The sequence below is a fragment of the Platalea leucorodia genome, assembly GCF_965183815.1.
Source record: "Platalea leucorodia genome assembly, chromosome: Z".
NCBI lineage: Eukaryota > Metazoa > Chordata > Aves > Pelecaniformes > Threskiornithidae > Platalea > Platalea leucorodia.
Genome location: NC_138858.1, coordinates 93,535,406 through 93,547,627, shown reverse-complemented (window position 1 = coordinate 93,547,627; position 12,222 = coordinate 93,535,406). Strand labels below are relative to the sequence as shown.

Below are 12,222 nucleotides of genomic sequence, written 5' to 3'. Positions count from 1 at the left end.
CTCTCAGCTTCTCGTATCTCCTTAAAGTTCTCTGAACCTTCAGTTCATAAAATAAAATTATTTGGTTGGAACAGGTTACTTAAGAGCGCAGTGACAATTCAAAAGAAACATGTCATTCAGATGCTCCACTAGTAATCTTCATTATGGCTGTTGTATCGTCTCTTCTCTTCACGGGCTACATAGTGCAAGGCAGTCGGCCAAATAAAACCAAAGAACTGTGTGAAAGAGAAGTATGGTGCCATTATCCCACAATAAAAAGTCGTTATAGGAACAAACTCATTAATTGATGGCTTTCAACTAGCCTGTGGTTAGCAGAGGAGAACTTTGCTTTAGAAGTACTTAAGTACTGAAAGTATCAGTGTGATTATAGCCGTGTATACTATCCATTTAGCATCAGTTACCCTTCAGTCCTCATAGCAGCATATAACTATGTAAATTTAGCGCAAACACGTGTTGATGCAGCATTAACTTTGCTTAGTGGGAATATATGCACAGTCAGCTTATACCATTGGGGTTTTTTTTAATTCTGTTGTGATCAGATTACTCATGAAGTACATTTTTGTGGTACTTCAGCACCATTAATAAGGTTATAGAGTTGGGAGAGGATCTGTTAGATAAGTGGTTTTTAGTCTTTTTTATTTGTGCTCTTCTGAATGTTCTCTGGTGGAGATGCTGATCCCTTTAGAGATTCCACACACACATGTTGCTTTATAAAATGCATCAGTGATTTCTAACCATCTTTTGCAGACTACAAATAGTCCGTAGAGTGCCCAGGGATTCAAAAATGGTATTTGGAAAGCCACTGTTTTAACTCACACCCGTTGTATACTACAATGATAAATGTCTTGCTCCCCTACTTTATAAATACTTTACTTTCTTAGCCTCCACTTGTAATTTAGTGTTTTCTGTTCCCTTGTGTCACTTCTGTTGCTTTTTTTTTTTTCCTGAACTTCTGCAAATTTGTCAGAACCTCTGAAGTAATAAAGTAGTAAGCACACTATTTTAGGGTATTGCTGCTCCTGACATCAAACAGTATCTGTTGGCTGCTTATGCCTTTACTGCAGCTGCCTTTACATATCCGTAGTAAAACTGTAATGATCTTAGAGAAAATACAGTGTACTTTCAATTACCTAAACGTGTTAGCTCACGGGGATAATCGGTCCTCATAAACAGCCGGCCTTTTTTGATAAAAAATTCAGCTGGGTGGAGGGGGGCAGCACTGCCTTCTGACAATTCAGAAATAGAGTATTGCAGTCATTAATACTTGGTTCAGGTTTAGACTATTTTAATCATAACTACGAGTTGGGAATGTTTATAGGAAGCTTAGGTTTTTTGGAAGCTTTCCCATCACTACAGAAACCTGCTCGTAATTTCCGTTTGTTTGGGTTTTGTTTTTGTTTTGGTTTTTTTTTTTAACTTTCTGACTAAGGGTGGTTTGGGTTAGATTTTTCCCTGAGAACTTAATCTGTAGCTGAAGCGATGCACTGAAAGTATTTTATTATTTCGCTGAAATGTAACATTGCAGTCTCTTAAATTTGGTGTCTGATGAGGATTTGAATTGGTTCGGATTGCTGTCAGGGCTACAGCGAGGATGGCTCGTGCGGTGTGGTGATTTGAGGCCGGTATTTAATCAGGGTTAGGCATTCTGGAAGAGCGAGTGTGTTCTGTGTGCAGCACACAAATAAAGCTTGTCTCTCTGTACGCTGCCAGTTCTGTGCAACGTGGTTAGGGTTGCGTGGGGGAAGATGGAGCTCTGTAATAGGCTGGGCTGTATTATTTTGCTTTTCCTAGTCCTACCCGTAAGTTTTACTGTGAATGTGAATACTGTAAGGATCTTCTGTTCAAGGTTGCGTGCACACTGACATTTAAAAGTGCAACTGAATGAGCACGTACCCGTGTTTCTCAGTATCCTAAGAAGTGATGCACGTGAAATCTTGAGTGGTCATCAAATCCATATTCTTTTGCAAAGACTGTCTCAAATGCCTATGGTAAAAATCATAGAATCGCAGTCCCTTGAGGTTGGAAAGGACCGCTGGAGGTCATCTTGTCCAGCCCCGCTGCTTAAGCAAGGCCACCAAGAGCCAGTTGCTCGGGACCATGTCCAGATGGCTTTTGAGTATCTCCAAGGAGGGAGAGTTCCAGTCTCGGCCACAGGAATGAAGTGTTTCCTGATGCTCAGATGGAACCTCCTGTGCTTCAGTTTGTGCCCATTGCTTCTGGCGCTGGGCACCACTGAAAAGAGCCTGGCTCAATCTTCTTCACACCCTCCCTTAAGATATTTGTACACATTGATAAGATCCCCCCCGAGCCTTCTCTTTAGTCCCAGCTCTCTGTTTTACTCAACAGAGAGATGCTCCAGTCTCTTAGGCATCTTAGTGGCCCTTCACTGGGCTCTCTCCAGTAGCTCCATGTCTCTCTTGTACTGGGGAGTCCAGACTGGACACCTTTAATATTGCATTATTATAAGGGGAGCCTGCCATCATAAGATCATTTAGCTTTTTTTTTTATTCCTAAAAATATTAAATCCATGACAGTACAGATAAAAGCAAAGGGTCTTTACCTACGAGGTGGTATATCTAATCCTCTGTAATAGATAGGAAATGTGAAAGAATGGGAAGAGAAATAGCAAATTTTTTTTTTTTTAAAGAGGTGGAATTTTTTTTTTAGGGGCTTAAGTGTTAATGCTTTAACAAATACTATAAAAGTAGTGTTTCCTTCTTCCTGCCCAATGATATGTTGACTGTGGCAGATCCTTTCTTTCCTTTATTCACATTCCAAATATTTGTTTTATGTATGACTTCAAGGAGTTGTTGAATTTTGAATTCAGTATGTGTTTTAAATTCATTTTTTAATACCCAGAATTTTTTCAGAATGCTTCTCATTGGAGATACTTAGAGTAAATGCGTGTCTGAGCAGAGGGCAAGAGTAACTCTGCTGACATACGATTAGGTTTTAAGAAGTGTTTGTGAACTACTAGGAGCACATTATTTAGTTTTACCTTCATTGGATAACCATGGACTTAAAACAGCTCTTCTTGGGAAACTCATAGCATGGAATCAACAACATTTTTTAAGATGGTAGAAAGGGCAGAAATGTGAATAAATGTACTCTGAATATTGGGGGGAAATGGATCTTATATTCTTATAGTGGGATGACCAACCTAATTACAGGCCCATCAGTGTGACATTCATCCTGATGTAAATAGGACGACTGGCTTGTTACTCAGTAGAAGGTCCCGGGAGGGTTATTTGCTCCGTACAAATGACACTGGTATGTGAAAAATGTATTTGTCAGACGATATATTTTTACAAGACTACAGCTTGGTTAATAAGGGTAATTGATGTTACTTAGTGTTTTGAGAGATATTTGACTTAATCAAAACCATTTGCTTAAGCTGACATGTTACAGAATCAAGCTAATACCTAGTAAATAAATCAAGCTGCAGACAAGGAGTAATTAAGCAGCTTTGTTATGAGTGGGGTGCAAGGCAGTTGGACTAGCTGATCGTTGTAGGTCCCTTCCAGGAGAGCTATTCTGTTCTAAGGGAGATTGGTCTGGGTCATGGCTGTACTGCTATTTTACGGATAGATTAAAAAATAATGTAGCAGCTGACAGAAAAAGAGGGGATTTGGTAAATGAAGTGAAGGGCAATTCACTGACAAAGCCGATGAGAGAGTACTTGAAGGTCATGTCCCGTAATTACATGGTTTTCTAGCTCAGAGCCAGAGATTCAGGTGATCTTTAAATATATGAACAGGGAAATCCCAAGTGGAGTAGAGACATTCTGTCATCTCTTTATTTAACTTTGGTGAAACTACTACAACCGTCTTTACTCAGTTATTTACGCTTGATAAGAGTATTGATAAACTGGAATAGTTCAAAGAACAGTCGTGGGCTGGTTAACACACTAGAACAAATGTTCTGTAATGATAGAGTCAAAGAAAGCTGAGGCAAAAGAGTGACTTGATAAATTTACACATTGCTTAGGTGAGAGCTGTTATTTGGTAAGAGAGATTTTCTGCCTAGCAGATAAAAGGAAAAGTAATACAAATGCAGATGAAGTAAATTCAGTGTCTGAAGACAGAAATTCAGATGGTAAAGTGTGAGTATCAACTAGTGTCAATGATTAACTGCTGTAGTTTGCCAACAGCTGTGTAAAATGTCACTGACTGTCCTAATTGGCAGGTTCAGAACGAATCACTTCAGGGAACGCCTTGCAGTATTCAGGACGTTCTCAGTAAACGCTCACGTTCCTTTCTGGCTGTATAAGCTCTGAACCTGTTCTAAGGTTTGGAAAGTCACTGAAATGCAAAACTTGCTTCATCAAATAAAAGTCCAATGAGTCTTCAGCAGATGCACAAAATACAGATCTAAACGCTTTTATTGCAATTTCATGTGTTCCCCTACACCGGAACATTTTCATCTGTGAACATATTGTAGAAATAAAATTTGTAAAGGGTGGAGAGTCTTTCCAGGACTTTATCATATAGCCTAGTGTTTAATTTGAATTGTGTATTAAAGGCTCAGAGCTTTGACCATGCAAAATCTTGAAAGCATTGGCGTTCTTTGAAAATGTAATGTGCAATGTGATTGCTAATGAGCAGACCTTGATCCTCTTCTCTCTAAGCTAGTATTGATACAGAAAGTTGATAAGCATGGTGGGAATGCTTGGAAAAGCTTCCGTTGAATGCTCAGGTCAAACAAAAATGTTTGAACAGTATCTTTCAATTTGTGTTTTCAGGTAACCCAACTTTGAAACCATTATCTATGCTGAGAAAATGTGAAGCAAAGGATTCTTCACTTGAGCCGGATACTTCTACACCCATGAAAAAGAAGAAGGGATGGCCAAAAGGGAAAAGCCGAAAACCAGTCCACTGGAAGAAAAGACCTGGTCGAAAACCAGGTTTTAAACTGAACCGGGAAAAAGTGCCACCATCAGTTCAGGATGAAGGAGTCGATGCAGTGGTAGCTAATTCAAAACCAGGGCGTAAGCCCAAAATTTCAGATACAGAAGAAAGTGTTGAGCAGAAAGAAGAGCTGCCTCTTATTGAGGAAAGGAAAGAGGAAGATGCGAATATGGAAGCAGAAGAGGTAGGAGAGGGAGAAGAGGAAGATACAGCCAGCAGTGAAGTAAGAGCAGTTTCTCCTGTGGACAGCAACAGCAGTCCAGTGCCAGAAGTAAAAGAGCCTGAGATAGAAGAGGAGGTAGAGGAGAAGCCACGGGTTTTAGAAGAGCAAAGGCAATCAGAAGAAGAACAGCAAGAACTAGACGAACCTGAGCACGACCATGAGGAAGAAGAGGAAGTTGCAGTAGTGACAAATCAAAATGAAGATCACGATGCCGATGACGAAGATGACGGTCACCTGGAGTCTGTGAAGAAAAAAGAATTGGAGGAACAGCCTGTTACGGAAGGGGTGAAGGAGGAGCCTCAGGTGCAAGAATGTTTTTTAGAAACAAGCATACCAAGCAGTAGAGAAGATGCAAAAGAAAAAGACGAAGCAGAGGCAGATTCTGAGGAAGAGCAGGCTTCCAACGAGACATCAGTGGGCTCAGAGCACGTCCCCGGCTCTGAAGATGATCACGAAGAAGAGCAAAGTAATAAAGAAGGGTTAATTGAATTAAAGGAAGAGGAGGAGATTCCTCATAGTGAACTAGATCTTGAAACTGTTCAAGCAGTCCAGTCCTTGACGCAGGAGGAAAGCAATGAGCATGATGTAGCTTACCAGGACTGTGAAGAAACTCTTGCAGCTTGTCAGACTTTGCAGAGTTACACCCAGACTGAGGAGGATCCCCAGATATCAATGGTTGAAGATTGCCAGGCCTCAGAACACAACAGTCCAATATCCTCTGTTCAGTCCCACCCCAGCCAGTCTGTACGTTCTGTCAGCAGCCCAAATGTGCCTGCTCTGGAGAGCAGTTACACCCAGATCAGTCCTGAGCAAGGATCCCTGTCCGCACCCTCTATGCAGAACATGGAGACCAGCCCCATGATGGATGTGCCTTCAGTATCGGACCACTCTCAGCAGGTGGTGGATAGTGGCTTCAGTGACCTTGGCAGCATTGAGAGCACTACAGAGAATTATGAAAACCCCAGCAGCTATGACTCCACTATGGGAGGCAGCATTTGTGGAAATAACTCTTCCCAGAGCAGCTGTTCGTATGGAGGACTGTCCTCTTCTAGCAGCCTCACTCAGAACAGTTGCGTTGTCACTCAGCAAATGGCAAACATTGGCAGCAGTTGCAGTATGATGCAGCAGAACGCTGTCCAGCCTGCAGCAAACTGCAATATCAAGTCACCTCAGAGCTGCGTGGTAGAAAGGCCTCCAAGTAACCAGCAACCAGCAACGCAGCCACAACAGCAGCAGCCTCAGTCACAGCAGCCGCAGCCCCCGCCTCCACCCCAGCAGCAACCGCCGCTGTCTCAGTGTAGCATGAACAACAGCTTCACCCCAGCACCCATGATCATGGAAATACCCGAATCGGGAAGCACTGGTAACATAAGTATCTACGAGAGGATTCCAGGGGATTTTGGTGCCGGGAGCTATTCACAACCATCAGCCACCTTCAGTTTAGCCAAGTTGCAGCAGCTGACAAACACCATTATGGACCCTCATGCCATGCCTTATAGCCATTCTCCTGCTGTGACTTCCTATGCAACCAGCGTCTCTCTCTCCAACACAGGACTGGCTCAGCTAGCTCCCTCTCACCCCTTAGCAGGCACACCACAAGCACAAGCCACCATGACACCCCCGCCAAACCTGGCGTCCACCACCATGAACCTCACGTCACCTCTGCTTCAGTGTAATATGTCTGCTACCAACATCGGTATTCCCCACACGCAGAGGTTGCAGGGGCAAATGCCAGTCAAGGGGCATATTTCCATTCGCTCTAAGTCGGCACCGCTGCCCTCTGCGACCGCACACCAGCAGCAGCTCTATGGCCGCAGCCCGCCCGCAGTTGCCATGCAGGCTGGGCCCCGTACGTTGGCCGTTCAGCGGGGTATGAACATGGGAGTCAACCTGATGCCCACCGCCCCTTACAACGTTAATTCCATGAATATGAACACCCTGAACGCCATGAACAGCTACAGAATGACACAGCCCATGATGAACAGCAGTTACCATAGTAACCCTGCCTACATGAACCAGACAGCACAGTATCCTATGCAGATGCAGATGGGAATGATGGGGAGCCAGGCCTATACCCAGCAGCCTATGCAGCCAAATCCTCATGGAAACATGATGTACACTGGCCCCTCCCATCACAGCTACATGAACGCTGCTGGGGTGCCCAAGCAGTCTCTCAATGGACCATACATGAGAAGATGAGCAAGATGAACTTGCATCCTAGAAACTGAAATATATATAAATAAAGGAACCTTTTATACTGACGAACCAGAGAAAATGGACCTTTTTCCAGTTAAAATATTGCTGTAGATTTAGAGGGATTTTCTTTGGTTTATTTTATTTTTTAGGAAGCCTGGTCTTTATTTTTTGGATTTTTTTTTTTGTTTTGCGTTTTTGTTTTCTTCACAATCCTGAAACATTTTACAGCTAAAATCATTTACAGATGTTTTTTAGAGGGGAAAACATGCACAAAATCTTTTCATAATTTAAAAAGAGCCTTACTTTGCTGACAATGTGGACAGAATATGTGTAACAGTGAAATCATCTTTCTAAATTTTTTTTTTTTCAAATGTATGTCCTTCTCCCTCCCCTGTGCCCCTCTGTATGCAGTTTCTAGCGCTGCAGTCATGTAAAATGTTAGACATCTCAAAGAATAACAACCCTTCCCTCTAAACCCCACCTAGCATTTCCTACTTCGAGCAGGAGGCACTTATTGGGAGACTTGGAAGGGGACACAGAGGATAAATGAAGCTCTTTATTTCTGCAAGTCAGGAAAAATTTTTAATCTTTAATTTTCCCTGACTCCCTCGCCCTCAGTAAAATTTGGAGTTACGTGTAAACAATAAACTATTCACATTGGTGTTTTTGTAGATGAGTTAATTGAAATTGTATGTTTCATGCTGAAAATATAATGTAATTTTGAAACGATCCCACTCGCCACCCAGACATGCATGTGCGCACGGGCGTGCATGCATGCACACATGTTCTGTCACTCCGAACTACTGGAAGCATCTCGAGAGAGAACTGTTTGTATCCCGTGTGCAGTCAGGAGGAGGATAGGGTGGTTAATGGTCCGTTCGGACGAGAACATCGTTGCAGGCTCTTCTGGCGAACTGCAAGTCAGCCACAACTCTGAGATCCCAAACTCTGCTTTAGTATGTACGTGGAAATGCTGAGGGTCTTGGTTCCGAGCCTTTGGGTCAGGCTGAGCTCCAAAGCGGCCGTTTCCAGTGGTCTGCCTCTCAATCTCTTCGCTTGGGTGATGGTGGAAGCTGAAGCGTGCGTGTGAGTGACGTGCGGAGAGCCCCGTGGTGCCCGTGTCGCCCTTCCCTCCTGGTAGGGGATGGGAAGGTGCCGGAGGGGCCGCGCTCGGGGGGAGTCAGGGCTGTCTTCCCCGATTCTCCCGCTACGTTTGAGACCCGTTTTATAGGAATAGCCACGCTTTTGGTCTAGCGTGGGAAAAGAAGGGAATCGGCCTGTTTTATAGGAGTGAAACAGTCCCAACACCATAGTAGGATGCGGGCGGCAGGATTTTGCTGTTTATTACCGCATAATCCAATTTACATTCTTTTTGGCTGCGCTGCTGGCATGTCACCCAATACAAAAAGGGACACCCTTTAATGTAAAGTTCTTTTTTTAATGTATATGAAGTAGAAATACAGACACATTAATAAGACTAATTTCTTTTGTTTTTAAACCAAAAGAGTCTAAAAGAAAGTTGGGGTTTCTTCGGATGCACTAAAATGGACTTTCCTCCAATAACTGCTAACCGTAAAAGGCAGAATGCAAAGGACTTCCACGTTTTTTATTTCTGTTTAGTTTTGAGCATGTACAAGGCTGTGTAGGACCCCAGTTCTCTGTATATACTACTCCAGTTCCAAATAACCCGTGTAGAAAGCGCACTGTGCTGCCCTCTCCTTCCTAGGTCTTCAGCTGTGTCCCTGGTTGCTGGGGGTGGAGGGGGGTCGGGGTCTGCGACAGGAGGAGAAGCTGTTGAAACGAGGGCCGTGAATTTCCTTCGGTTGCCGTTCCGTTTGGTTTGGTTTTGTATGGTTTTTTTATCAATTGGGCAGCTCCCTTTTCCACAAGCCTTTGTGACTGTAGAACTATTGTAGAAAAAAAATGTTCTTTTCTATATATAAAAAGAAATTATCCAACGCAGTAATATTGGTACCTACCATTTTTTCACTTCTGTTTAAAAAAAAAAAATATGTATTTTTAGCAAGATAACTTGGGTAATCTTCTAAAAGAAATTAAAAAAAAAATCTCACTGTTAGTGACTTTGATGCCTTTTAAAAATAAGAGCTTTTTCATTTCATTCCATCTTTAAAATTTTTTATCTTTGTTGTAGAATATTAAAAACTATTTTAAGAAAGATAAAAATTCTCTTTAAAGAGATCTCTAGAGTGTGTGAATAGGAGCTCCAGATGCCTCTAAAAGCCGCATGTACAAATGAAGCTGAGTCTATTCCTGTCTGTTTATATTTGCTTTTCCTGTTTTGTAACCTCTTTGTACTTTGTTCATGGTGACTTGTAAGCTAAGGGGAAGGGGTGCCTAGATGCCTTTGTAATTCTCCATGTCATACGCTCCTGGCTGGATGGTCTCCCTTCCTCTCCTTGTATGTAATATCACTTTTTTTTCCCCTTTCTAGCAAGTACTTTCAAAAGAACTCTGTACATTTTAACATAAAAAATAAATTATGTTGAGCCATTTTGGATGTCAGTTGTGCGTGTGGATTTTTTTTTCTTCCATTTCAGCGGTGAGCTCCGTCACCGGTCCTCGGGCCGGGGAATGCCATTGCCTCTTGGCCTCCTGCTCTGGAAGAGAGGCGGCACTCGGAATTCGCTTGCGAGATCTCTGTCCACGTTAATCTTTATCTACGGCTTCTAAGGAGAGAAAGGTTAAAAATAAGAAGAAAAACCAAAAGCTTGAAAGCTGCTCCCAGAAATCATCACCTTTCAATTCGCCTCTGTAAGGGCTGCCCAGAGCTTAAGCGAAGTGTGTTAGCTGCGGTCTGTCAGCTTCTGTTTGTACGATTGCTTGAGAGTTTTGACTTGTGCACTTGAAAACCGCAATGTGTGTTTGCAGCTTCCCCCCCGCCCCTTCCAGGCGCTCCCTCGTCTTTATGTTCTGCACTTTGTATTTTGGGAGAACTAGAAATTTTACCCCGCAGCTTCAAGGCAGAACCGGATCAGTCGTGAGCTTTATGGTGCTGTGCTGAGCTCTTCTCCGCAGGCTCTCGACGTTCAAAACACTAGATGGAAGCAAAGTTCCAGCGACGGCGTGATGGTGGCCAGAGTTTTTCCCTGGGAGCGATGTCGCGGCAGTGACCACGGCCTCCTCGGGCGATTCCAGCGGTGCCGAGGCCGCCGGCCGCGCCGCAGCCTGGCAGGGGCTCCAGGAGCGGGAGAAGCGTGGAGAGGGGCGACGGGAGTCTTCCAAAGGCTTTCCCGCAGATGGGCTGTCACAAGTATGTCTTCAAGTAAGCAAACTCTGTGTGTGTGTGTGTGTGTCACGGTCAATAAACGAAAAGGACCTTGAGAACTAGTTAAATGAAGTTTGACGCGCTTTCCGTATCTCCAGTCCTCGCCAAGGTGGAACGTGAGTTTATGCAAGGTGAGGATGATGCTGCATCTTCCTTTAAGCCGATGTATTTGCCCTTGGGCTCGTTACAGTTGTTTTATCGAGGCACCTGAATTTCCAGATCAAACACATCAAGACACAGACAGAAGCTAATCGTGCAGGGGCGCTCCTGGGCCATTCGTTCCTTTATTCTCACAACGGTTTTTAGGTTATTCAAGCGTGAAGGAGAGCGAGACGGGCTGCCCTGTGATTAAGGTTGTCACTGCTTTAATCGCTGGCGAGTGAGAGCGAGTACACCAGCGGGTCACCGGTGAGAGGCACCCGCTGTGGCTGCTGGCACGGCTATTGCTTGCCACAGCGCTGGAGGTCAGCCTGAAGGAGCCGTTCTGGGCCCAAAAGCTGTCTCCAGTTGCTCGTAGCTCACTTCTAATTTTTTAAAGTTGTTCATTAAAGGAAGGTTTGGCACTGTCCGGTAGCAAAGTTAGGAGGTGGTGGGTGCCACCCCAGCGTGCCCTGTTTTTTCCATACTTAAACAATTGTGGGTTTGGGTCTGTTGGGTTTTGCTTGTTATTTTCTGTACACGCTGAATTTAGCAGATTTGATTTGACCATTAAAACGTGCTCAGCTTGACTTGTTATCTAACAATGATACTGTCGGAGTCAGCTTTTATTTATTGCCGATTTTCAGAATCATCTCTCATTTTTATGGGTTTCAAAAGTAAAATACCAATTGAGAACAGTTGCATGTCCTCCAGCAATTCAAAATGGCTTTGACTTCCAGAATTAATGTGCTGAGTGATTGGACTAGAGTGTAATTCTGCTGCTTTAGCTAACTCCAGAATTTGAAATGGTCATGGCAAATCGCTTCCATGAAATAACAGCAAACAGTTATGTTCTAGTCAAAGGCTTGTACCCTAACCTGACAATTCGAAGTCGTTATCTGATGCCCTGGCACCAAATTATGGTTAGACGTGCTGATAGGAAATGCTTTTCAAATAATTGTTTGAGGTCTTTGCAATGCTTCATCGCAAGCTGTCGAGCCAGGGGTGAGCAGGGCCCATGCTGCTAGTAATGAAAATTAACCTTCTTGTGCATTTCTCAGTTCTTAAGGTAGTTGAAACTATTTTAAGAAGAAAAAGCACATGTCTAGATAGGAACATAACGATTTATAACAACTTTCTAGCGTTGTGGGCCAAGGAGCAAAGGTAAGTGTTTATGGAAATCCAGAAACAAGATCACGGAACTGTGATTCCAGAGTTAATGAGCTGATAAGCAGTAACTGCTACTTAAGAACCGTTTATAAAAAGCATTATTTGATCAAATAGGCTGTGCTGTTAATAGCCTCTGCTTGTTTGAAAAGAAAAAAAAAAAAAGCCTGTTTGTGTGGGCTCACTTGATGATAGCCGCATTTAGGAGCCATGAACAAGGTGACCTCTTTTTTAGAATCTCGTCATACAAACTACCAAATCCTACCGGTAGAGAATGCCTGAATAGGGGAGGGGTTTTCGTGGAG

The 12,222-nt window shown here is 43.4% G+C and overlaps 1 protein-coding gene across 3 annotated transcripts in view; it reads left to right on the top strand.

Moving 5' to 3' along the window:
• LOC309602951 (histone acetyltransferase KAT6A-like) overlaps window positions 1-9,838 on the top strand; it is a 51,682-nt gene extending 41,844 nt beyond the window's left edge. For all 3 annotated transcript variants that reach the window (XM_082337130.1, XM_082337129.1, XM_082337131.1), the window contains one exon: window positions 4,742-9,838. In XM_082337130.1, coding sequence (XP_082193256.1) covers window positions 4,742-7,329 — 2,588 coding nt within the window. In that variant the 3' untranslated portion in view covers window positions 7,330-9,838. The remainder of the gene's footprint in view (window positions 1-4,741) is intronic.
• The last annotated feature ends 2,384 nt before the right edge of the window (window positions 9,839-12,222 follow it).